Here is a 25,590-nt window from a genome sequence, read left to right as displayed (position 1 = left end):
GATTTAAAGAGATGCTCCAGCACTGACACACTCGACACACACACACACACACACACACACCGTTTCATCACAAGCAGGATTTCTCTTGTCATCTCTAATGGTGTTTCCTTCAAGCGCGGAATGATTTTGGGAGCTTTGCGGGTTTTTTCGTGGACGCGGTGCGTCTCGGTGTCGGATAAACCATGAGAATCTGGGCTGAAGTGGTTCTGGGTTCACCTGAGGAAAACTGTGCTTTAGTTCTGGAGAAAACACGACGGGTGTTCGGGAATGACTCGCCCTTCTGTGAAACTCCTCTCAACTTTACTCGCGTGTTTGATAGGAATGCACAACTTCAGGTATGTACTTCAGTTATTACTTCCAGACGCGACTGTCAAAGCAACATTAGTCATATATTAGTCAACATTAGCCGTATATTAGTATACATATCGTTTATAAGAGCGTTTCGGCTCGTTCTCTTGTGCGCGGATGCTGACGTGCGTTGCCATGGCAATTAAAGAATGCTCGAATGAAAATGAGAACGGCAAAGAAAACATCAAAGAAGAATCGGAAGTTACAGTTACAACCAGAGATGAGGATTCCATTCTGTTCCTGTAATGTTAAAGGAGACCGGGGCTAGTTGTCACAGGTCTAATCATAATCTAGATCGTCTTGTTGGTTCCAACAGAAAACGAAAATTTATTCCCACACCTTCAACATTTCTCACATCATCACAGTTTATTCGCTATAGTTTAGAAAATGGTGATAAAATATGAGCAGAACTCAGTTGATATTTGACTGGTTTTGTCCGTCCTTCTGTTAGACTGTCTCACACATGAATTATGTTGAATATCTGTCAGCTGTTAAATTTAACTACACAATTAGATAATACCAGTTTAGCTCAACCAATCACCAAGCAATGCTTCATTGTGTTCAGTCTGTGTGTAAAAAGAGCATTAGCAATTAAAGAAAACACACTTCAGCAAAACATGATCAGCTCAAAGTGTCCGAATCATTTCTGGTCCCAAATGTTTATTAATGTCACTGGTAGTCGCTGTATGAAGAATATTTGGGTATAATATGTCACAGTTTACTTTATTTTGCTCTCCTCACTTACAGAAATGAACTATAGTGTCCTGATCACACTAGTGAAATGATATAAAACATTATATCTGGTGTCTGAGTAATGTTTGGTTTGACTGTATACATATAATAAACATTTTTGGTTCCGTAAAGATCCTTTAATTGAATAGTACTGCTTTTTCCCTACATTTTAATAATCTAAAGAACCCTTTTCCCACTATAAAGAGCCTTTTGTGCATTTGAAAGGTTCCACAGATTTGAAAGGTTCTTCACGGAATAATCAATGTCAAACAAAGAACATTTATGTTAAAAAGCATAAGGTGGAAAATTAGAATGTCAAAGAAAATATCAAAAAGTCCAGTCAAACCAACGCTTACTTTCTCTATAGCAGGGCTTTTGTTTGTTGGTTTCAAACATTTATTTCAAAGCAAATTTTTATTATTTTTGTGAATTCTGTAGCATATTTTTGTAATATATGTTGGTTAATAAGTAAACAAATAAAACTACATTTACATACATTGTCACTATTTAATGAAGGTGAGGTATTTCTCTTAAAATGTCAAGTTGTGTCACTTTTTTTTATTAATTATGTTTTTTGTTTTTTTGGTGTGTGTGTGTGAATAGTGTGACAACATGCCCCACCGTGTTAAATGCCTGTTTCTTATTTCCTGGAAACAACGGTGGACATTTTTATGTATGTGTGTCTAAACAGAAACTGACATTCAAAAATAAACCTTCCCTGAAAAATATTGCCTGAAAGTGTGACAACTAGCCCCGCTGTGACAACTAGCCCCGCTGTGACAACTAGCCCCACTGTGACAACTAGCCCCACTGTGACAACTAGCCCCGCTGTGACAACTAGCCCCGCCCGCTGTGACAACTAGCCCCACTGTGACAACTAGCCCCACTGTGACAACTAGCCCCGCTGTGACAACTAGCCCCACTGTGACAACTAGCCCCACTAGCCCCGCTGTATAGCCTCATTTAATTCTGTTATGCAGAATATTTATTCTGTTATTTGTGTGCCTTGATATGACATTGAAAAAATATCAATATTTTCTTGAATTCTACTTTATTCTATTCTAGTGATGCCCCCCCCCCCCAACCATAAATTATATCCAGAACATACAGAACAGTGTTTGCAGTAGAACAGCAGTGAATGTTTACTGATGTTTAATGAATGTTTAGTGAATGTTTACGGATATTTAGTGAATGTTTAGTCATGTTTACTGATGTTTAGTCATGTTTACTGATGTTTAATGAATGTTTAGTCATGTTTACTGATGTTTAGTCATGTTTACTGATGTTTAGTGAATGTTTACTGATGTTTAATGAATGTTTAGTCATGTTTACTGATGTTTAGTCATGTTTACTGATGTTTAGTCATGTTTACTGATGTTTAGTCATGTTTACTGATGTTTAATGAATGTTTGTGAATGTTTACTGATGTTTAGTGAATGTTTACTGATGTTTAATGAATGTTTGTGAATGTTTACTGATGTTTAGTGAATGTTTACTGATGTTTAGTGAATGTTTACTGATGTTTAATGAATGTTTGTGAATGTTTACTAATGTTTACTGATGTTTATTGATGTTTAATGAATGTTTGTGAATGTTTACTGATGTTTAATGAATGTTTAGTGAATGTTTACGGATGTTTAGTGAATGTTTGTGAATGTTTACTAATGTTTACTGATGTTTATTGATGTTTAGTGAATGTTTGTGAATGTTTACTGATGTTTAATGAATGTTTGTGAATGTTTACTAATGTTTACTGATGTTTATTGATGTTTAGTGAATGTTTGTGAATGTTTACTGATGTTTAGTGAATGTTTGTGAATGTTTACTGATGTTTAGTGAATGTTTGTGAATGTTTACTAATGTTTACTGATGTTTATTGATGTTTAGTGAATGTTTGTGAATGTTTACTGATGTTTAGTGAATGTTTGTGAATGTTTACTAATGTTTACTAATGTTTACTGATGTTTAATGAATGTTTGTGAATGTTTACTAATGTTTACTGATGTTTATTGATGTTTAGTGAATGTTTGTGAATGTTTACTGATGTTTAGTGAATGTTTGTGAATGTTTACTGATGTTTAGTGAATGTTTGTGAATGTTTACTAATGTTTACTGATGTTTATTGATGTTTAGTGAATGTTTGTGAATGTTTACTGATGTTTAGTGAATGTTTGTGAATGTTTACTAATGTTTACTGATGTTTATTGATGTTTAATGAATGTTTGTGAATGTTTACTGATGTTTAGTGAATGTTTGTGAATGTTTACTGATGTTTAGTGAATGTTTGTGAATGTTTACTAATGTTTACTGATGTTTATTGATGTTTAATGAATGTTTGTGAATGTTTACTGATGTTTAGTGAATGTTTGTGAATGTTTACTGATGTTTAGTGAATGTTTACTGATGTTTACTGATGTTTAGTGAATGTTTAGTCATGTTTACTGACTCCGTGTCTCAGGATAACGGCAGGTCAAGAGAACGAGAGACTGTTCGCTCGGGAATCTTCATCTGCGATGTCGCCTTCTGATTTCCTGGACAAACTGATGGGCCGAACTTCGGGATATGATGCGCGGATTCGACCCAACTTCAAAGGCAGGTTCAGTTCTGGATTACAATCTCCTGAATGTGAATCAGTCAAACATTCTGATGCTGCTTTCAGACATCAAGAGTTTCAGACTGATTTACAGGTATTTCTACACATACATTTAACATTCGTCAAAGAGCCAACATATATATATATTCACACACACTACTGTTCAAAAGATTAAAAATACATAAAACCTGTAAAAATTGTGAAATATTATTCCAATGTAAATCATCTGTTTTCTATGTGAATATATAGTAAAGTGTAATTTATTCCTGTGATCAAAGCTGAATTTTCAGCATCATTACTCCAGTCTTCAGTGTCACATGATCCTTCAGAAATCACTCTAATATGATGATCTGATGATCAAGAAACATTTATGATTATTATCAGTGTTGAAAACAGTTCATATTTTTCACATTTTAAAAAGGATTTTCATTTTCATTCAATGAAAAATTCATTTCAATTTTCAAAAGAACAGCATTTATTTGAAACAGAATCTTTTGTAACATTATAAATGTCTTTAGTGTCACTTTTGATCAATTTAATGCATCCTTGATGAATAGAATAAATAAATAAAAATACTGACCCCAAACTTTTGAACAATAGTGATAGAAATATATAATTATGTAATTATTTACTCACCCTCATGATGTCACTCCAAATCCATATGCTGTTATTTATTTCTGTGAAACACAAAAGAAGAATTTTTTAAGAATGTTCAATGTTAGTAAAAATAAACTTATAAGTGAATGCATAGTTATATTTTTCTTTACATATTTTCCCTAATTTGCTTTAATGATTTATTTAGTGCAACACATACAACCATAATGTAAATGACTTTTTTTCATATTAAACTGATTTTTTGTTCAATTACAGCAACAAGAATTTTGGATGAAATGTGCATAATTGATTAAATTAATGTCACAATGCAGAAAAAACTAAAGGCTTCCTTTCATTATGCAAAATATAATTTATTAGTTTTGGGTGAAATATGACCGGGACAGATTATTAACAGATTCACTTTTCATTTGTTTTGTTTTAAACGGAAAACCCACAAAAAGGTCTAGTTTATTATCACAGATTAATGCATGAACTAACATGAACCAACAATAAGAAATAACATTTTTAAAGCATTTAGGATATTTTTTAATGAGTTTGATCAAACCATCAAAATATAAGGAAAACATTTGATATTTTTAAATATGAGGGAAGAACAAACACTAAACTTGGTGAAGGTGAACAAAATTATTAGTCAAACTACAGATAAATGTTTTATTTTACGATGCAAAAAAATGCACAGAGAAACAAAAAGCCGAGAGGAAAAAGCAAACATTGAATACAACATAATCAGTTATTAATATTTGGTTGATTCTCTCATTTTTGCATGTTCATAATTTCTTTGCCTGGACAAAAATGATGTTGCACAATTCGTCATGTTTCATTGCATTATTATCACTAATAAAACAAGCACAACTACACAATATGACCACATAATCTATAATAATATTTGAATAAAGGGTGAAGATGAGTAAATGCTGAGTTAAGATTAATAAATACTGTAGAAGTGTTGTTCATTAATGAAACCTTATTGTAACGTGTTCCCAAACACACCATAAAACAACATAAAAGCATCATTGCAGAAATCCGCACAACTATATTCCACATTCATCTGCCCATGCAATATTGAGAAGGTTACTGGAAGCTGGTGGTACTTTGGTTAAAGTATAAAATGTTTTTTTGGTGCCTGTCAAACCAGAGGACAGGCTAAAGAACACAGTGGAGTTCTTCTGATGTATTATTTAAAGAGGATATTACAAATATTGATGCTGTTTTTGAGCTCTAGAACAGGTTTTCCTGCTTGAATGTTGATTATTCTCCTCATATTCTCCATTGTTGCGGCTCCTCTCTTCCCAGTCTGTCAGTAACGCTCTGTTCACTTGCTGTCTCTATGAAGCCCCTCCTTCTGAAAAGCACACTGTGCTCTGATTGGTCGGCTGGAGCAGTGTGTTGTGATTGGTCGAGCGCTTCGAGTGTGTTTGGGAAATGCCCCGCCCCTTACCATAACCGCCAGTTTAACACACTACTAACTAGCTCAACCAGGCCCCGCCCCTTTATTCTGCGCATTAATTATTATAATGAGGAATATTGTGACGTGTTCGTTCCCGGAAGAAACTCAAGACTACAATGGAGGCGTTTCAGGAGTTCAGAAACACTGACTCTGATATAGAGAATAAACAGCAACATTACACACTAAAGACAGATGAAAACGTTAAAAATCATAATAAGACCCCTTTAACCCTTTAAGACTAGTGAAAGATGTCTTTAACTGGATCTTTAAGGTCGTGATGTTTGATCCACCGCTGAACATCAGAGACAGTGAAGGTTCTGGAAACCGACTTTGTTTCTTGTTGTAATGGAGGGACTTTTTGATGCTCGAACATCAACATTACACACTAAACACAGATGAACATGAGGAGAAGCAGAACTCTTCCTCACACACACACACACACCTGGCTTTAGTTGTTGCTATTAAAGTTGAATCTGATTATGTCTGTCACAGGCGAGCGGCCGCTTCTGTTCTTTTGGCACGGATGAATGTTTGAGTCAAGTTACCTTTATTTATACAGCGCTTTCTACAACACAGAGTGTTTCAAAGCAGCTTTACAGAGATAACAGGAAAATAATGCAACAAAGTCTGTTTCCAGAAGAAAATAGCGTCACAGTCCAGCTTAAGCCCAGGGGTGATTAAAATGCAATCTTGTTAGAAAACATTCACGAGGTTCAGAATACCTCAGAGGCGCATCTAAAGGAGTATTTTTAGTAACCTGCACCTAGAGTACTTTAATAAACTCCTTTCATGATTTTCCACAAGAATGACAGGCTATATATGATCTAGAGATTAGCGGAGAGATATTCTCTGAAAAGAGTTTGGTGTAGAAATAATTTTCACTTAAAAAAACAGCAAGTAACACTTTGATTTAAATGTGAAATTATGTAGAAAAACTAGTATTTTCCAACGATAACTTCAAAAATATTTTTTACAGTACATTATCATGATCATTTTTAAATAGATATTTACTGTGTTTTATTTCTTGCATTAAACTTTAATGATTGTTCTCTTGAAATTATGTTTATTCTGATTGAGAGAAAAAAAAACATTCAGAGCAATATTTCCATTGATTTGTTTATCAGAAGCTTTCATCTGATGTGATTTCCAAATGAGAGATAAAACAAAGTTATTGATTAAAGAGGCAGAAACATGAGATGCTTTAATACAAGCCTCAAACTCAAACTGTTCAGAAGATCAAAGTGAAGCACAGAATAGAGTTAAATATAAAAGTGACAGTATAATGTAACAATTATAATGTTATAAAAGATTCTATTTCAAATAAATGCTGTTCTTTTGAACTTTCTAGTCATCAACGAATCCTGAAAAATTAAATTTATGGCAGTTTTCATAAAAAAAAATATTTTCAACACTGATAATAATCATAAATGTTTCTTGATCATCAAATCCTCATATTAGAGTGATTTCTGAAGGATCATGTGACACTGAAGACTGGAGTAATGATGCTGAAAATTCAGCTTTGATCACAGGAATAAATTACACTTTACTATATATTCACATAGAAAACAGATGATTTACATTATAATAATATTTCACAATTTTTACTGTATTTTTTATCACATTTTGATCAAGAAAAGATACATTTTGAATGGTTGTATATGTCAGCTATAGGCTTGAATGGTGAATTTTGTCTTAATATGTTGCAGTTCTTTGGTTTGTAACATCATGTGTTCCTGCAGGTCCACCTGTGAACGTCACATGCAATATATTCATCAACAGCTTCGGCTCAGTGACGGAGACGACTATGGTGAGTGTGTATCTGTGGTTTACGCCTTTACTTTGCTAAAAACACAAACGGACAGGAGTATTGCCTCTGAACTCAACATGGCATTAGCTCAGTTTCCATCCACAGGTGCAAATTTAAATAAGTTGGAATATTGCATAAAAGAACAAAGAGAACAAAATCGACACTTGCTGGGAAACTGCTGCAAAATATCAGTAATAAACTGTTAGTTGCTTTAATGGCTGTTTCTCCCTCCATCATAAACGAGTGTCTCGAGCGTCAGACGAAACTCAGTAAACGCTGTCATGTTCTCTAGCGTTCGGATGCTGGTGTTCGGGAACACACTCGTGTGTGTGAGACGCTTCTGCAGGGAGTTACACCAAATCATTCTCATCACACACTTCCACTCCAGCGTTTCAGAAACACCAAACCAACATTAGAGACGCTGCGACGCCATTGGTCCACTGGTTACTCCAGTTATCCAATCACAGCTGACGCTGAGTTTATCGTCACATGGGGTTATTGTTGCACATTGTGGGATTTATTTGATCAATGTTTTTCCAACAATTGTTTCTAGTTTTTTGTTTTTGTTTTAATTTATGCACTTTCCACACTGTAAAAACTGTTCAGTTCACTTAACTTAAAAAAAATTGAAGAAACCTGTTGCTTTATAATTATTAAGTAGCCTAAATAAACTTAATGCTTAATCAAAAAAATTAAGTAATGTGGAATTGTCAAGTTCACATAACTTAATTTTTTCAATTAAGCATTACATTTATTTATTTAATAATTTTAAGGCAATGGGTTTACTACATTTTTTTTTAAGTAAGTGAACTGAACACTTTTTACAGTGCATCCAGCATTTCTTTTTTAAACAATATCCCAAATTTGCATGAAAATAGTTGGATGGAAACACGGCTAATGTGTGTTCAGTGTGAACAGTTTGTATGATAATTATGAAATGCATGAATCTCTGCTTGGCATGAAGACATGACGACTCAAACACTCAATATCTGAACATATCAATATCACTGGTTACTCCAGCTATCCAATCACAGCCTCCGCTGGGCAGTCACATGAGGTTATTGAGGGATTTATTCAGTAAATATGTTTCCATCGTAGTTTATGCGCATGTCTTCTTATTGAATAAAAAGTCATTATTTTATGCACATTTTTAGAATATATGCTTTTCCATCCAATTTTTTTATGCAATATCCCAAAACGCACATAAAAATAGGTGGATGGAAGCATGGCTAAACGCTCAATTTACTACTAACATGTTTTTTTTGTGCAATTGTCTTCATAAAGTTTAATCAGAATGTACTTCTCAATAAACTGGATAAAATCCAATTAAATCCCACTTACATTTGGAAATAAGCAAGATTACGGAAACGGTTAATCGAGACTCTAGTAACTTTGTTCCAAATCATTCCCCAGACGTTTCCCGTTCAATCTGTTTTGTTTTAATTAATCAAATGGCAAACGATCCTCTCGATTCGCTAGCAGGCCTGCAATTCAGATTGATTAGTTTAATGTTTGGAGATATTCAGACGCTTCAGGGGTAAACAATTCCCAAATCTGGAGTCAAGCCTCATTTTTCTTTTCCAAGGAATATTACTGCAGCCCAAAATCCCGACGTCTCAAGTGGATATCAAGCACAAACAAGAGAGAAGCTGCTTTGATCAAATGCTAATTTTGTTTACATGTTTTACAGCAACCAATCATTAATGAACAGTACAGAGAAATTAAAAATGAATTCGGACAAAAGCGACATCTTTGAAAAAAGTGTTTTAGCATTTACGCTGTAAAAAATGATTTTGCACAGATTACTGGAGTAAGCTTAAGTATTTCTACTTCAAAATGTTATATTTAATTCAATGTGTTATTTGCCTTTTTTTCCTAGCAATTTCTGAGCAAAAAATGTTTATTGTATCCAAATGATAAACAAATGTAACTACTCATTTATACCAGTAATTTAAAACACACACACCCGTTTTATGTTTTTATGAGTACATTATTTATCTTGGTTATTACATACGCAGCTAATTAATTTGGGTGAATCTTTTTGTAATGTTACAATATGCTCGAGTGGAACAAAAGGTCTTGCTAATTCATTCATTCAGAGCTTCATCTCATGAAAACCTTGAAGGGATTTCTATGGCTAAACTTTTAACAAAAACACAGAAATGTTTATAAAGTCACTGAATGGCTTTGCAATGCACGTTTAAATCATGTCGTTCGTTCAGAGAAGAGGACCATTTTTAGCAATGCATGTTTTGTTATTGATGGCGGTCTTTTATGAAATGTCGTGCATGAAAGCACAAATGCTCATTCACAAATGCTGTTAGAGGCTTTTATTTTACCAGAAGGTCTGCTGATCTTCTGTCTGCATGCCAGCCATGAAGCGTCTCTTGGGTGTTTTCTGAATCACAAAGTCAACATGAAAATATAGCTGCAAGCAGCCGTTAATGGGCCAAGCACAAAGAAGGCACGATAAGTCATGCTAGCATAGCTGGGAGCATCAGACCAGCTGCAATAATGAGAAATTAAATACGTATTAAGATTATTTCAGGCAGAATGGCTGAAAAATCACAAATACAGTCACTAGTCATATGATTTAATGGTTTATCACTTCCGACCAATAGGTGGCGCTGGGACCAAATTGATGTCTTGTGGTCAGAATGAGGTGACAATGACACATGCAAAGTTTGGTGTCAATATACCAAATCATTGCAGAGAAAAAGCCTCAGAGTTGGTTTGGCATCATGCCATCAACTTTGTTATACGAAATGGTATATGAAAGGTCTTTGGTATACGAAAACTATATAGACACGAAATCCATAAATCTTTGCCGGCATGGATCTGAAGATAATCTGACTCGAATTTGATGAAAATCGGACCAACGGTCTAGGAGTTCGAAAACATACGTTTTTAGAGGAAATCAAAATGGCGGACAGGAAGTTAGGCCGACTATGGCAAAACCAGTTTCATTACAATAGGCCAATTTAATAAAAAGTTATTATAATTTTGGAAATTTCTTTATATCTTTTGACCAAAAGGTGGCGCTGTCCCAAAATGTTTTGAGTGCTGTCAGGGCATGGTGCCGAAGACATATTCCGAGATTCGTAACGATACGCCAAAAAATCGCATGTTCATAAAATAGCATTTTTTATAAATGCATTGTAAAAAATGGCCGATGCCCAAAATTGTCGATATGGGAAAGTTGGGCGTTGTTCGACTCGGCATGCTGCACCGAATCTAAAGAGACCCGTTTTGTGAGTTTTGGCCAAACCCATTCGAAGTTATAAGCAAAAAGAGCCATTTTCATATCTCCTGACCACTAGGTGGCACTGTGTCGAAACTGTGCAGGTAGCTTCAGGTCATGGTTGTCCAAACACACACCAAGTTTGGTCAGAATACGCTAAAGCGTTGCGGAGATATAACCTTGCGTCCATTACTGCGTGTTAATTCTTCGTCAAATTTGTTCGTGTGTTATTCAAGAACGGTTTGACGAATCAACTTGAATTCCATAACTTTTTGCTGGCATGATTTGAAGATGAACGGTCTAGGAGGAGTTTGAAAAAGTAGGTTATTAAAGAAAATCAAAATGGCGGAGTCTGAAAAAGTAGAATTTTGTTTCTAGCCCTTATAGTTCAAAAGTTATTAGCATAAACGTGAGTGCAAAATTTGGACAGTTGGTGGCGCTAGAGGGATTGAGTTACAGACTGCAAATTTGGTATGGTGACAGTTCAGACTGTCCTCTATCTGTGTGCCAAATTTCATAACTTTCCTGCAAGCGGTTCTGTAGACTTCAAGAGCGGAAGAAGACTAATAATGGGAACACTAACGATTACAATAGAACTGCTGCTCGGCCCCTAATTAAAAATGACCCCATTTACTTCCATTCTAGTTAGACTGAATATCATTTAATTCCTCCACTATAAGCACAAATGACCTTCAGCTTCATGCACTCTTAAATATAAAGGGGTTTTCACAGTAAGAACCATTTCTGGTTCCCCGAAGAAGTGAGCACTTCTTAAAAGGTTCCACGGATGTTAAAGGATCTTCACTGATGCCAATAAAGACCCTTTATTTCTAAGAGTGTGTGAAGGTCAGAGCAAACGTACAGTCAAACCACAATCTATTCAGACACCTTCAACATTATCTCAGTTTATTCGCTATAGTTTAGAAAATGGTAATAAAATATGAGCAGAACTCAGTTGATATTTGACTGGTTTTGTCCGTCCTTCTGTTAGACTGTCTCACACATGAATTATGTTGAATATCTGTCAGCTGTTAAATTTAACTACACAATTAGATAATACCAGTTTAGCTCAACCAATCACCAAGCAATGCTTCATTGTGTTCAGTCTGTGTGTAAAAAGAGCATTAGCAATTAAAGAAAACACACTTCAGCAAAACATGATCAGCTCAAAGTGTCCGAATCATTTTTAGTCCCACATTTTACTGGTAGTCGCTGTATGAAGAATATTTGGGTATAATATGTCAGAGTTTACTTTATTTTGCTCTCCTCACTTACAGAAATGGACTATAGTGTCCTGATCACACTAGTGAAATGATATCTGGTGTGCGAGTAATGTTTGGTGTGGCTGTACGTGTCTCAGGACTACAGGGTGAACATCTTCCTCCGGCAGAAGTGGAACGACCCTCGACTGGCGTACAGCGAGTATCCGGACTCGTCTCTGGATCTGGACCCGTCCATGCTGGACTCCATCTGGAAACCAGACCTGTTCTTCGCCAACGAGAAAGGAGCCAATTTCCACGACGTCACGACGGACAACAAGCTCCTGAGGATCTTTAAAGACGGAACCGTCCTGTACAGCATCAGGTATGAAGATCTCAGCGCTTGAATATACCGGATCTTTAAATTATCAAAACACACAATCTCTCCAGTCCTCCTGTGTCTGACTGATACTTCACACTGTTTTATCAGGTAAAAGTCTTTAATTGTACAGACGTCCTCCTTCAGCTCGTGCTTCACGTGTCTTTAAATCTGCTCTGATTTTATCAAGTAATTCGCCTTGTTTGATCAAATGACACAATAGAAAAAAAAAATCTTTTATGAAATGGAACCCATTACTGAGCCAAAATACAGTATAAAAGAAAGAGTCTGCATGTGTGTTTTTGTTAATAATCATATCTGATACATCAGGCTTTTATGGCTCATATAGTGAGAATATGGATAAAACAGCTCAGTTTTATTCAGAGCCTCAAACTGAGCAAAAATATGCAATTTTCTGCAGATGCTGAAATTTATATGAAATTCTGACTATTGTAATGTAAATCAATGAGATCTTTATAACAGTATAGCTGATAGTTACATAAAATGCATATAAATATTAATATCTGGTAATAATATGTCTTAGTCAGATGATATTTAAATGATCAAATCTCTGTAGTTTAAAAACAATGCAATGATGATCGAGAGACGAACAAATAAATCTTCCTTAAAAGCCTGATGATCATATTTGATACTCTTTTCTAATAAATGATGTGTCTGGATAATTAAGTAAACCTCACTTATAAAATATAACAATATAACAATATTAAAGTTTTAGAGTAACACAAACCAAATAATATCACGTAATTTGTCAAATCCATTGCTAATACTGATAATCAAGCGGTTTATTCTTTAACTCTCGGCACTGATCAGATATAAAGACATTATTAATTAACATTATTATTATTAATCACGTCGCAAAAATAGAGCACACACACACACACACACACACACACACACACACACACAGTGAGAGCAATGCAAGAGTCTGATATTAAGTAAAACATGCATAAAATGTAATGATTGAAATAAATGGAAAAAACAAGGCCATAATGGAACAATCTAATTGTAGTTGTGATGTAACTATTTGCAAAAAATATTTTATTTTAAAACATGCACACATTCATGTCTGACGCTTCTTGTTTCGTCACATTCATTTATGAATCACATGAAAAAAAATATGAAATTTGATTTGTAGTTTTTGCCTGAAAGTAGTTTGCATCACTGGATATTACTGTCATATATTAGTTTTGTCCTTTGCAAAAATTGCAATTGAAATAAAATGAATACACTAAATATTCAAATTTAAAAAAAACTTTGTTGCCATGGCAACTACCAGAATTAAAATTTTTAGTTAAATTATAGAAATTATACATTGAAATTATAGTTTTTAATATAGTAATTATTATATGAAAAACTATAATTACTAAAACTGATGTAAATATACAATAAAAAAAAATGAATAAAAATGACAATACCACATAAAAAAATAAATGTTAATTAAAAATATTAATTAATACTACAATAGTCTATAAATAATACTAAAATAACACTGGACTACAATGATTTTTGTTTTATGTATTTAAAATAAAGTTTTAAATTCTGACATAAACTATTCATAAATCGTTCTGATTGAGCTCTACTGTAAAGTTATTTTTCATAGGAGTGTTTTACAAGAAAATACAATTTCACTTTTAATTCAGTGTCACTTGCTGTTAGCTTTCTTGGTGTCATCAGGTTTAGCTCTCGAACACGCTTTCTTCTTCTGCTCTTCAGGAGATTTCTGTCGCTCTGATTGTAAATCCACACGCGTCTGGAGAAACACAGAACCTCTGTTACGTTCTGTTGTGCAAATAAGCTGATATGACGCTGTCCTAGTTTTCATAAATGATGGTCTATTTATATAAATCTGCACACATCAGCTCCTCGTCAGTGTCTGAATTCATGCATAAGTCATAGTGTCGCTTCAGCTTCCAGGTGACGCTTCATATAGATCTCACATGTGGACCTTCAGCCCGTTGGACCCCACTGAAGTCCATTGTACGGAGAAAACTCCTGGAACGTTTTCCTCAAAAACCTTCATTTCTTTTCCACTGAAGAAAGAAACACGTGAACATCTTGGATGACGTGGAGCGAGAGTAAATTATCAGGATATTTTAATTCTGAAGTGAACTAATGCTTTAACTGCATTGAACTAACATTTGCAAATTCGTTTCATAATTGATGAATTGTTGGACTGAATTGAATCAGTTAATTGATCCGAATCTGTTTAGAGCAGCATCACTGATTCTGTTCATCACTGTCAAGCTGCATAGAAATACAAGCGCCTTCACTGCAAAACATGCTTTTCTTCCTCAGTGTGTTTGTCTTGTTTCCAGTCCAAATATCAAACATTCTTAAATCAAGATGCATTTACTAAAGTAGTAAAATGCCATAAGATACTGTTTTCTGGGGGAAAAATCTAAATAAAGTGAGTTTTTTTTTAAACAAGCAATATTATCTGCCAATGCGGTAAGAGAAATAATGTTAATTCACATGGAAAAGATTATTTTTCTTACTCCATTGGCAGATCATTTAGCTTGTTTTAAGCAAAAACTCACTCATTAAGATTATGCTAGACATAATGTCTGATGGCATTTTACTCATCTAGTAAATGCCGCTTGATTTAAGAATTTTAAGATATTTGGACTGGAAACAAGACAAAAATACTGAGTAAGAAAATCCTTTTTTGCAGTGTTGACTGTGTCCGTTGTTCACAGGCTGACGTTAATCCTGTCCTGTCCGATGGATCTGAAGAACTTCCCGATGGACGTCCAGACCTGTACCATGCAGCTGGAGAGCTGTGAGTCCCTCAGGAGTGTCTTTATCTCTCTCTCTCTCTAGTAACCACCCAGAACACCATAGCAACACCCTAGCAACCACCCAGAAAACCTTAGCAACCGCATAGCAACACCCTAGCATATCAACACCCTAGAAACCACCCAGAAAACCCTAGCAACCACCCAGGATATCTTAGCAACCACCCAAAACACCTTAGCAACCACCCAGAACACCTTAGCAACACCCTAGCAACCACCCAGAAACCCTAGCAACCGCATAGCAACAGCCTAGCAACACCCTAGCAACCACCCAGAATATCTTAGCAACCACCCAAAACACCTTAGCAACCACCTAGCAACACCCAAGCAACCACCCAGGATACCCTAGCAACCACCTAGCAACACCATACCAACCAGCCAGAATACCCTAGCAACCACTTAACAATCACCCAGAACACCGTAGCAACACCCTAGCAACCACCCAGAAAACCCTAGAAACCGCATAGCAACAGCCTAGCAACCACCAGAAAACCCTAGCAACCGCATAGCAACAGCCTAGCAACCACCCAGAAAACCCTAGCAACCGCATAGCAACACCCTAGCAACCACCCAGGATACCCTAGCAACCATCTAGCAACACCATACCAACCAGTCAGAATACCCTAGCAACCACCCAGAACACCTTAGCAACCCACTAGAAACACCCTAGCAACCGAGTGGCGAGTGTTGCCACTGCAAGCACCACTCATGTACATTCTGGCTCTGAATCCGTGTTTCTGTTCTCCAGTCGGATACACCATGAACGACCTGATATTCGAGTGGCTGGATCAAGGTCCGGTTCAGGTGGCTGATGGTCTGACTTTACCACAGTTCCTCATCAGAGACGAGAAGGACCTGGGCTACTGCACCAAACACTATAACACAGGTCAGAAGACACACACTCATGACTGATCACACTGGACCAGAGTCTGTTAAACACAGGAACATTCAGATCTGAGCCTGAACAGTGTTTTCAACCACACAGTATTGTTATCTCTGTCTTACAATAATCCACGTCATCACAGAAGCACAGGATAAAGGGTTGTGGTTCAGATATAAACACTGATGTGAGCCGTTGCTGGTGTTCAGGGAAGTTCACGTGCATCGAGGTGAAGTTCCACCTGGAGAGGCAGATGGGGTATTACCTGATCCAGATGTACATCCCCAGCCTCCTCATCGTCATCCTCTCCTGGGTCTCCTTCTGGATCAACATGGACGCGGCTCCGGCCCGGGTCGCGCTCGGCATCACCACGGTCCTCACCATGACGACCCAGAGCTCGGGGTCACGGGCCTCGCTGCCGAAGGTCAGACCCGTCACTCACTTCACAGCCAGAAATATGAGGGTCTGGAACGATATACAGAGAGGTTTCATTTGTTGCACTCGTCTTTACTTCTCTATAGTGTCGTATATCCCAGTGAAACGCCTCTCGAGATCAGAAGTGGGCGGGGCTTGATTGTGTCTGTGGGGAATTGATTGGATGGTTGTGGTTTGCTATTGGCTGATCTCATGTGAGTGACAGGTTATAGCCCCGCCCACTTCATCAGAGAAGAGAAGCTGCAAGAGGAACTTATTCTGATTCAACATTATTAACACAATAATGATGATGTATACAATTGATATATTGTTTACACATCATTATTGTTTTAATAATCTTGAATCCTTGAATCAGAATAACTGTCATATATTTTAAAATGAATAAAACTAATGTTATATTCAGTAAACGGTGAATTAAATACTAATAAAATAAAATAATAACACCAGTTATTCTCAACATCAGGATCACATCATCAGTGTTTCTCCAGTAATGTAAACGAGATCCGGTTTATGGAGATGAATCACCGCATCATCAAGAGTTGCGTGACGTCAGCGACTATTAATATCAAAAGGAAAGAGTCCTGATTCACAACAACAAAAGCTGGATCACACAATTATCTGTTCCACAACACATAATGCAAATGACCTTTCCTGAGAGAAGCGGCTCTCAGAAACACATCTTTAAACTTCAGCTTCAAACTCGTCGAGTTATGATAATCTGATACTCGCATTATTATGTGGAAATGAAAGCGCTCATTAATAGACAGCCAATAATCCCATAATCCCTGCTCCTGTTTTATTGCTCTAATGACGGCGCTGTTGTTTCTCCAGACGTACGGCAGGATCATGTGACTCGATATGTAAATCAGTGAGAGATTTAGTGTGTCGCTCTACTTTAACCTGATACACTGAACATCGGCAGTTCATAGTAAACCTGGAAATAAGTGATAATTCATGCATTTTCAGGTTTTGTTTATTTAAAGTTGGACTGTTCTGCGGCTTATTCATGGGAATTAGAGCTGGTAAAATATTGATCATTGTAATAAAACTTCAAATGATCCATTATTGGTAAATTTGATTCATTTCTGTGAATTAGATCGAACTGTTTCAGAGACTGTGTTACTATTTCAGTATATTCAAATTTACAAAATAACAACAACCTTGCTTTAATATTAAATTTTCTACTTAAAAATACATAAATCATTTAAAAATTAAATAAAAAAAGCATAATAAAATAAAATGTACATCATATATATACAGTGCAATGCATAAGTTAATACACCCATGCTAAAGTTGACTAAAAAGAGGAATAAAAAATCATATTTTGGAAATTGAACTTAATGCCTTAATTTAAAAAATTAGGAAAAATCCAACCTTTAAGGACACCAATTTTCTTTGTGAATGAATAATGTATCGTAAATAAATAAATGTTCTTCCTTAAAATACATGGTGCATAAGTGAGTACACCCCTATGTTAAATTCCCATAGAGGCAGGCAGATTTTTATTTTTAAGTATTTTTTTATATTTTTTTTTAGGATACTATGCATCCTGATAAAGTTCCCTTGGCCTTTGGAATTAAAATAGCCCCACATCATCACATAGCCTTCACCATACCTAGAGATTGGCATGATTTTATTTCAGTTAGCCTAAAAGCTAGTTTGATTTGCATTGAGAGATGATCTTATGGAAAGTACCCCATGCCAATCTCTAGGTATGGTGAAGGCTATGTGATGATGTGGGGCTATTTTAATTCCAAAGGCCAAGGGAACTTTATCAGGATGCATAGTATCCGAAAAAAAAATATAAAAAAATACTTAAAAATAAAAATCTGCCTGCCTCTATGGGAATTTAACATAGGGGTGTACTCACTTATGCACCATGTATTTTAAGGAAGAACATTTATTTATTTACGATACATTATTCATTCACAAAGAAAATTGGTGTCCTTAAAGGTTGGATTTTTCCTAATTTTTTAAATTAAGGCATTAAGTTCAATTTCCAAAATATGATTTTTTATTCCTCTTTTTAGTCAACTTTAGCATGGGTGTATTAACTTATGCATTGCACTGTATATATTAAATGTTCTAGTTAAAAAAACAAATAATTTTTTTAAATAAGCATAATAAAATAACATTTATATATATATTTGATTTATTGTATAAATATACATTATGAAATATATATATTATATTTTTTGGATTCTTATATATAAAAATACATAAAAAAAATAATTATTTAAAATTAAAATATAGATTTAATTTTACACACACATAAAATTTAATTATTTTATAAATATATGTATTTATATGTAAATGTATACTGTGTATATAATACATATATAAATGCATAAATAAAAAATTATTTTTAAATTATAGGGTTAGGGTATATACACATACATGTACATACATATTAAAATATATTAATACATATTTTACAATTATATATACATATAATATATATATATATATATATAATTTTATATATAAAAATGCATAAGTAGTAAATAAAAATTAAATTATATATACATACAAAAAAAAAAAAAAAAATATATATATATATATATATATATAATATTGAAATCATATATAAAATATTATAAAAAAGTATTATAATGAATAAATAAATAACTATTTCCCCCTGATCTGATGTGTGTGTGTGTTTCAGGTGTCCTATGTGAAGGCGATAGACATCTGGATGGCGGTGTGTTTGCTGTTCGTGTTCGCCGCCCTGCTGGAGTACGCCGGAGTGAACTTCGTCTCCAGACAACAGAAGGAGTTCCTGCGGCTCAAGCGCAGGCAGAGGCGACACACCAAGGTGCGACACACACACTCATGTTCAAGCGCAGGCAGAGGCGACACACACACTCATGTTCAAGTGCAGGCAGAGGCGACACACACACTCATGTTCTGCAGGACGGCATGCAAAACATGCTTTTCTTACTCAGTATTTTAGTCTTGTTTCCAGTCCAAATATCAAACAATTCTTAAATCAAGAAGAAAAATAATCTTGTTTCCGTTTAAATTAGGATTATTTTTCTTTCCCCATTGGAGGATCATTTTGCTGGTTTTAAGCAAAAACTCACTTCATTTTGATTTATTTCCCCAGAAAACTAGACTTAATATCTAATGGTATTAAGAATTGTTTGATATTTGGACGGGAAACAAGACAAACTTGCACTGAGTAAGAAGAGTGTGTGACTGAAGACACTGGTCGCCAGCTTTAACGAGCGGCGCATTAACACCAGAGTCAATTACAAATCACTCAAACGCTTCATAATCGCCGCTTACTTCGACATCTCGAGGCGGTTTCGTCCAGTCAGTTTGTTTACTCGTTAATTATTCACAAACATGTGAAAGAATTGCTCATATTTGGGGCTGAAATGAATCTCCAATGGGACAAAAATAACATTAAAGGAATAATTTATCCAGTGATTAAAGCTTGTCGTCATTCACTCCTCTCTGGAACGCTAACGAGATGTTAGTCAGAAGAAGCTCTTTTCCCTTCAGTTAAATGTACAAAAACACACTATCATAAAACAATCATAAAATTATTGCACTATATTAGACTTCATATGAGTCAAACATCTGATGTGTGAGTGATAATAAATGATAATTCATGCATTTTCAGGTTTTGTTTTTTTAAAGTTGGACTTCACTGCTGTTTATTTATGGTAATTAGAGCTGGTAAAATATTGATTAGCGAATTAAAATTAGTAATATGCTAATACTTGATTGAAATTCTCCATTAGAGTTGGTAAGTTTGATTTATTTCCATGAATTAATTCAAACTCTGTTTCAGTGAATTAATTAGAAACTGATTCATGGATTTATTTAAATTTTATTTTATTTTGTTTAAAATGTTCATTGGTCAAAACCTGTTATTATTCAGTATATAAAAATGTTTCATTTGTTCATGAACAAATTAAAACGCTGCTTTAATATACTAAATGTTCTAGGTAAATAAATAATAATATATATTTTAACTAAATAATTTTTTTTTAAATTGTAATTGTAATAAAAATAAGATTTAATAGACATATTTTAATACAATTAAAAATATATATTTTTATAATTATAATATTATAAATTACAGCACATAAATTATGAATTAAATTCATAATTTTTTATTTAATAAATATATTATAAAATAATATTATATACATAATTATATTATATAATAACATTATATATATATATTTGTGTGTATGCATGTATGTATACACATATATAGATAATATATTATGTACGTATATGTGTGTATTATAATAAAATAAGTAAATTCATATTTTTTAACATGATTTAGTCTTCTAAAGTCAATTTTAAAAAATTGTGAATTACAGCACATAATATATATAAAAAATACATTTTTATTTTATAAATATATTTAAAATCTTGCTCAAACTTGATGTAATGTATTTTCATATGACATATTTGAATATATATGATCATAAAGGAAACATTTTCAAAGAATAACAACATAACTTTTGGTCTGTTCCTCACATAAAGCATCATATAATAGTGTTATGATCAAGGCAAAGAGATATGAGGCTTCTTAATAATGTTAAAACTGATAGTCTGTAAAAAGTAGATTGCTCGTTGCTGGTTGATGATAGTTAATGCCTGAAGACATTACAGTAAACCAGACTTAAACATGGCAGTGGAGAAAGACAATAATAATCCTGATCTTGTTCAGAAAAACGATACGCCAGTGAATAATGTCTGAGAAAAACGTTCTGTTCCTGACGGAAACACTGAGGCTGACTCAGTAAAGATGAAGACGCTACAGGCGCTCATTAAAGTTGTTCTTTACAGCTCGTTATTACACGGCTCTGTGGAATACTCGATTCTGATTGGTCGATCGCTCCATCCAGCGGTGTATTATTCCCAGATAACAACAGGAACACCGGCTTATCCGGGTCACTGAAGTCAGCGGCGCTATACACTCACTACACACTCGCTACACACCCGCTACACACCCGCTACACACCCGCTACACCCTCGCTACACACTCGCTATACACTCGCTACACACTCGCTACACACCCGCTACACACTCCACTCGCTACACACCCGCTACACCCTCGCTACACACTCGCTACACACTCGCTACACAATCGCTACACAATCGCTACACCCTCGCTACACACCCGCTACACACTCGCTACACCCTCGCTACACAATCGCTACACCCTCGCTACACACCCGCTACACCCTCGCTACACCCTCGCTACACCCTCGCTACACACTCGCTACACACTCGCTACACACCCGCTACACACTCGCTACACACTCGCTACACCCTCGCTATACACTCGCTACACAATCGCTACACCCTCGCTACACACTCGCTACACACTCGCTACATCCTCGCTACACACCCTCTACACACTCGCTACACAATCGCTACACCCTCGCTACACACCCGCTACACACTCGCTACACCCTCGCTACACCCTCGCTACACACTCGCTACATCCTCGCTACACACCCTCTACACACCCGCTACACCCTCGCTACACACCCTCTACACACCCTCTACACACTCGCTACACCCTCGCTACACACCCTCTACACCCTCGCTACACACTCGCTACACACCCTCTACACACTCGCTACACACTCGCTACACACCCTCTACACACTCGCTACACACTCGCTACACACCCGCTACACACTCGCTACACACCCGCTACACACTCGCTACACACTCGCTACACACTCGCTACACACCCTCTACACACTCGCTACACACCCGCTACACACTCGCTACACACTCGCTACACCCTCGCTACACACCCTCTACACACTCGCTACACACCCTCTACACACTCGCTACACCCTCGCTACACCCTCGCTACACACTCGCTACACACCCTCTACACCCTCGCTACACACTCGCTACACAATCGCTACACCCTCGCTACACACCCGCTACACACTCGCTACACCCTCGCTACACCCTCGCTACACCCTCGCTACATCCTCGCTACACACCCTCTACACACCCGCTACACACTCGCTACACCCTCGCTACACACCCTCTACACACTCGCTACACACCCTCTACACACTCGCTACACACTCGCTACACCCTCGCTACACCCTCGCTACACACTCGCTACACACCCTCTACACCCTCGCTACACACTCGCTACACACCCTCTACACACTCGCTACACACTCGCTACACACCCTCTACACACTCGCTACACACTCGCTACACACTCGCTACACCCTCGCTACACACTCGCTACACCCTCGCTACACACTCGCTACACACTCGCTAGGAACGGGTTTTCATCGTGGAAGTTTTGCGTTTGGTGAGCTGATAAAATATTAAAACTCAGTCGAATCAATATTTAGTGTAGAGTTATTTAATTATGCCATCCAGTATCGTGGACTCGCTCTCTCTCGTTTCATACAAACGCAGCGGCGGCCATTTTGTGTCTATTGTTTTATACACTGTTGGATTATAAGATACAAACAGGAACGATTTTAAAACAGTTTAATCTGAAATATCAATATCTCTGATCTCCATAATTATTAATGTTTTATTCTGAGATAACACACACACACACCGTTATAACACAAATTCCCTCTTTATTCCTGAACACACAGGAGGAAGAGTTACAAGATGGCCGGCTGCACTTCGGCTACAGCAAAAGCCCCGCGACCAACGCCATTCAGGAGCCGTCGATCCCGAAGGACTCGGAACCCAACCGGAAGAAGTTTGTGGACCGAGCCAAGCGGATCGACACCGTTTCCCGAGCCGCGTTCCCGATGGTGTTCCTGATCTTTAACGTCTTTTACTGGATCACATACAAGATCATCCGACACGAGAGTGCCAGGAAAGTCTGAAAACCGAGGACTTGTAGCGATTTAACGTGAATATCTGATGTGCACGTGATCAGTTGTTGTTGTTGTTGTTGTTGTTGAAAGGTTTCATACGAAAGACACTGTTTTATATGATTGTCTTTTGGATCTTGATAGTTTTTATGAATCGAGTCGTCACTCTCCTCCTCTTTCTACACACACACACACACACACACACACACACACACACACACACACGCACCATATATCGAAATCTCACTAAACACATCAATGTTCAGGTTATATGTCATCCACAAATCAAAAGAAATATTATAATATATGTTATTAAATACTATTACTACTACTACTACTACTATAAAATGTTAGAAAAGTCAGGAAATATAATCAAATTTTAAATAATTTAAATTACTGTAATATTTATATATTTATTTTACAATTTAATATAAGATTTATATATATATATATACTATATATATACACTATATTATATATAAATATATAAATATTTATAATATTATATATACAGTGCAATGCATAAGTGAATACACCCATGCTAAAGTTGACTAAAAAGAGGAATAAAAAATCATATTTTGGAAATTGAACTTAATGCCTTAATTAAAAAAATTAGGAAAAATCCAACCTTTAAGGACACCAATTTTCTTTGTGAATGAATAATGTATCGTAAATAAATAAATGTTCTTCCTTAAAATACATGGTGCATAAGTGAGTACACCCCTATGTTAAATTCCCATAGAGGCAGGCAGATTTTTATTTTTAAGTATTTAAAAAAAAAAAAAATTAGGATACTATGCATCCTGATAAAGTTCCCTTGGCCTTTGGAATTAAAATAGCCCCACATCATCACATAGCCTTCACCATACCTAGAGATTGCCATGGGGTACTTTCCATAAGATCATCTCTCAATGCAAATCAAACTAGCTTTTAGGCTAACTGAAATAAAATCATGCCAATCTCTAGGTATGGTGAAGGCTATGTGATGATGTGGGGCTATTTTAATTCCAAAGGCCAAGGGAACTTTATCAGGATGCATAGTATCCTAAAAAAAAATATAAAAAAATACTTAAAAATAAAAATCTGCCTGCCTCTATGGGAATTTAACATAGGGGTGTACTCACTTATGCACCATGTATTTTAAGGAAGAACATTTATTTATTTACGATACATTATTCATTCACAAAGAAAATTGGTGTCCTTAAAGGTTGGATTTTTCCTAATTTTTTAAATTAAGGCATTAAGTTCAATTTCCAAAATATGATTTTTTATTCCTCTTTTTAGTCAACTTTAGCATGGGTGTATTAACTTATGCATTGCACTGTATATATATATATATATATATATTCTTACACTATATTAAATACATATATATAATACATATTATCTACATTTAAAAAAATCCATTTATATATATATATATATATATATATATATATATATGTATATATATAAAAAATCAGATTGTGAAATCTATATTACACAATATTAATATTGTACAATTTGATATATTAATGTATAAATATATTTTAAAATATTATGTTAATATGAATATATTTTATATTCTGTATAACATATATTATAGTGTAATATTATATATATATATTTTTTTTTTAAATATAATATTATTCATACATTAATATTATATCAAATTGTACAATATTAATAGTTTAATATAGATTTCACAATCTAATATTTTTTTAAATATATATTTTAAAAAGTAAATTAAATTGATATATATATATATTTCAATTTGATATAAGATTTTTTAAATATGTATTACATTATATATATTTAAACAAAATAGTGTCATATTTATATATACTATATTAATATTTTAAAATGTAAAATAATATTTAAATATATAATATTGTGTTTTACACACACACACACACACTGTCATCTCAATTTCTTCGTATTTTAAAGAACACAATCACAAGATCGCAGATGAAAAGCATCTTTATCACGTTGTCTCTCACTAATGTACGGTACAATGTAGATTTGTCTGTTTTCTCATGGCTGTGACGCATAATCAAATGGCATAGCCTATTAAATGCTGCATATTCTGAAGAACCTTTTCATATTTCAAGTCTACTGAGCCTATTATTTAAAAAAATTGCTAGGTAATAAAAATATTGCAAAAACCTTTAATCCATTTAACTTTTTAAGAGCCTTCAAAACAGCTAAAATATTTGTGGTTTTGCAGTTGCATAAAAAATTTATTTAATCAGAATTAAACTTTTGAGTGGCTGT

At 35.1% G+C, this 25,590-nt stretch overlaps 1 protein-coding gene across 1 annotated transcript; it reads left to right on the top strand.

Annotated features, from left to right (window-relative positions):
• Positions 1-23,624, top strand: glra2 (glycine receptor, alpha 2). Its single transcript, XM_084122875.1, has 9 exons — positions 1-335; positions 3,539-3,672; positions 7,475-7,542; positions 12,144-12,367; positions 15,079-15,161; positions 15,926-16,063; positions 16,267-16,481; positions 19,158-19,307; positions 23,110-23,624. The coding sequence occupies exons 1-9, from the start codon at positions 268-270 to the stop codon at positions 23,347-23,349; spliced, it is 1,320 nt and encodes a 439-aa protein (XP_083979001.1). The 5' UTR covers positions 1-267; the 3' UTR covers positions 23,350-23,624.
• The last annotated feature ends 1,966 nt before the right edge of the window (positions 23,625-25,590 follow it).

Source organism: Abramis brama (genome assembly GCF_963993115.1).
Source record: "Abramis brama genome assembly, chromosome: 8".
NCBI classification, from domain to species: Eukaryota; Metazoa; Chordata; class Actinopteri; order Cypriniformes; family Leuciscidae; genus Abramis; species Abramis brama.
This window is presented reverse-complemented; position numbering and strand designations above follow the sequence as displayed.

What these genes read in the sequence shown, in the direction of transcription:
- glra2 (XM_084122875.1), top strand. Translation starts at nt 268, where the DNA reads ATGACTCGCCCTTCTGTGAAACTCCTCTCAACTTTACTCGCGTGTTTG. An exon ending in CACCAAACACTATAACACAG is followed by an intron (nt 16,064 to 16,266) that starts GTCAGAAGACAC and finishes GCTGGTGTTCAG; the next exon opens with GGAAGTTCACGTGCATCGAG. An exon ending in GGCAGAGGCGACACACCAAG is followed by an intron (nt 19,308 to 23,109) that starts GTGCGACACACA and finishes CTGAACACACAG; the next exon opens with GAGGAAGAGTTACAAGATGG.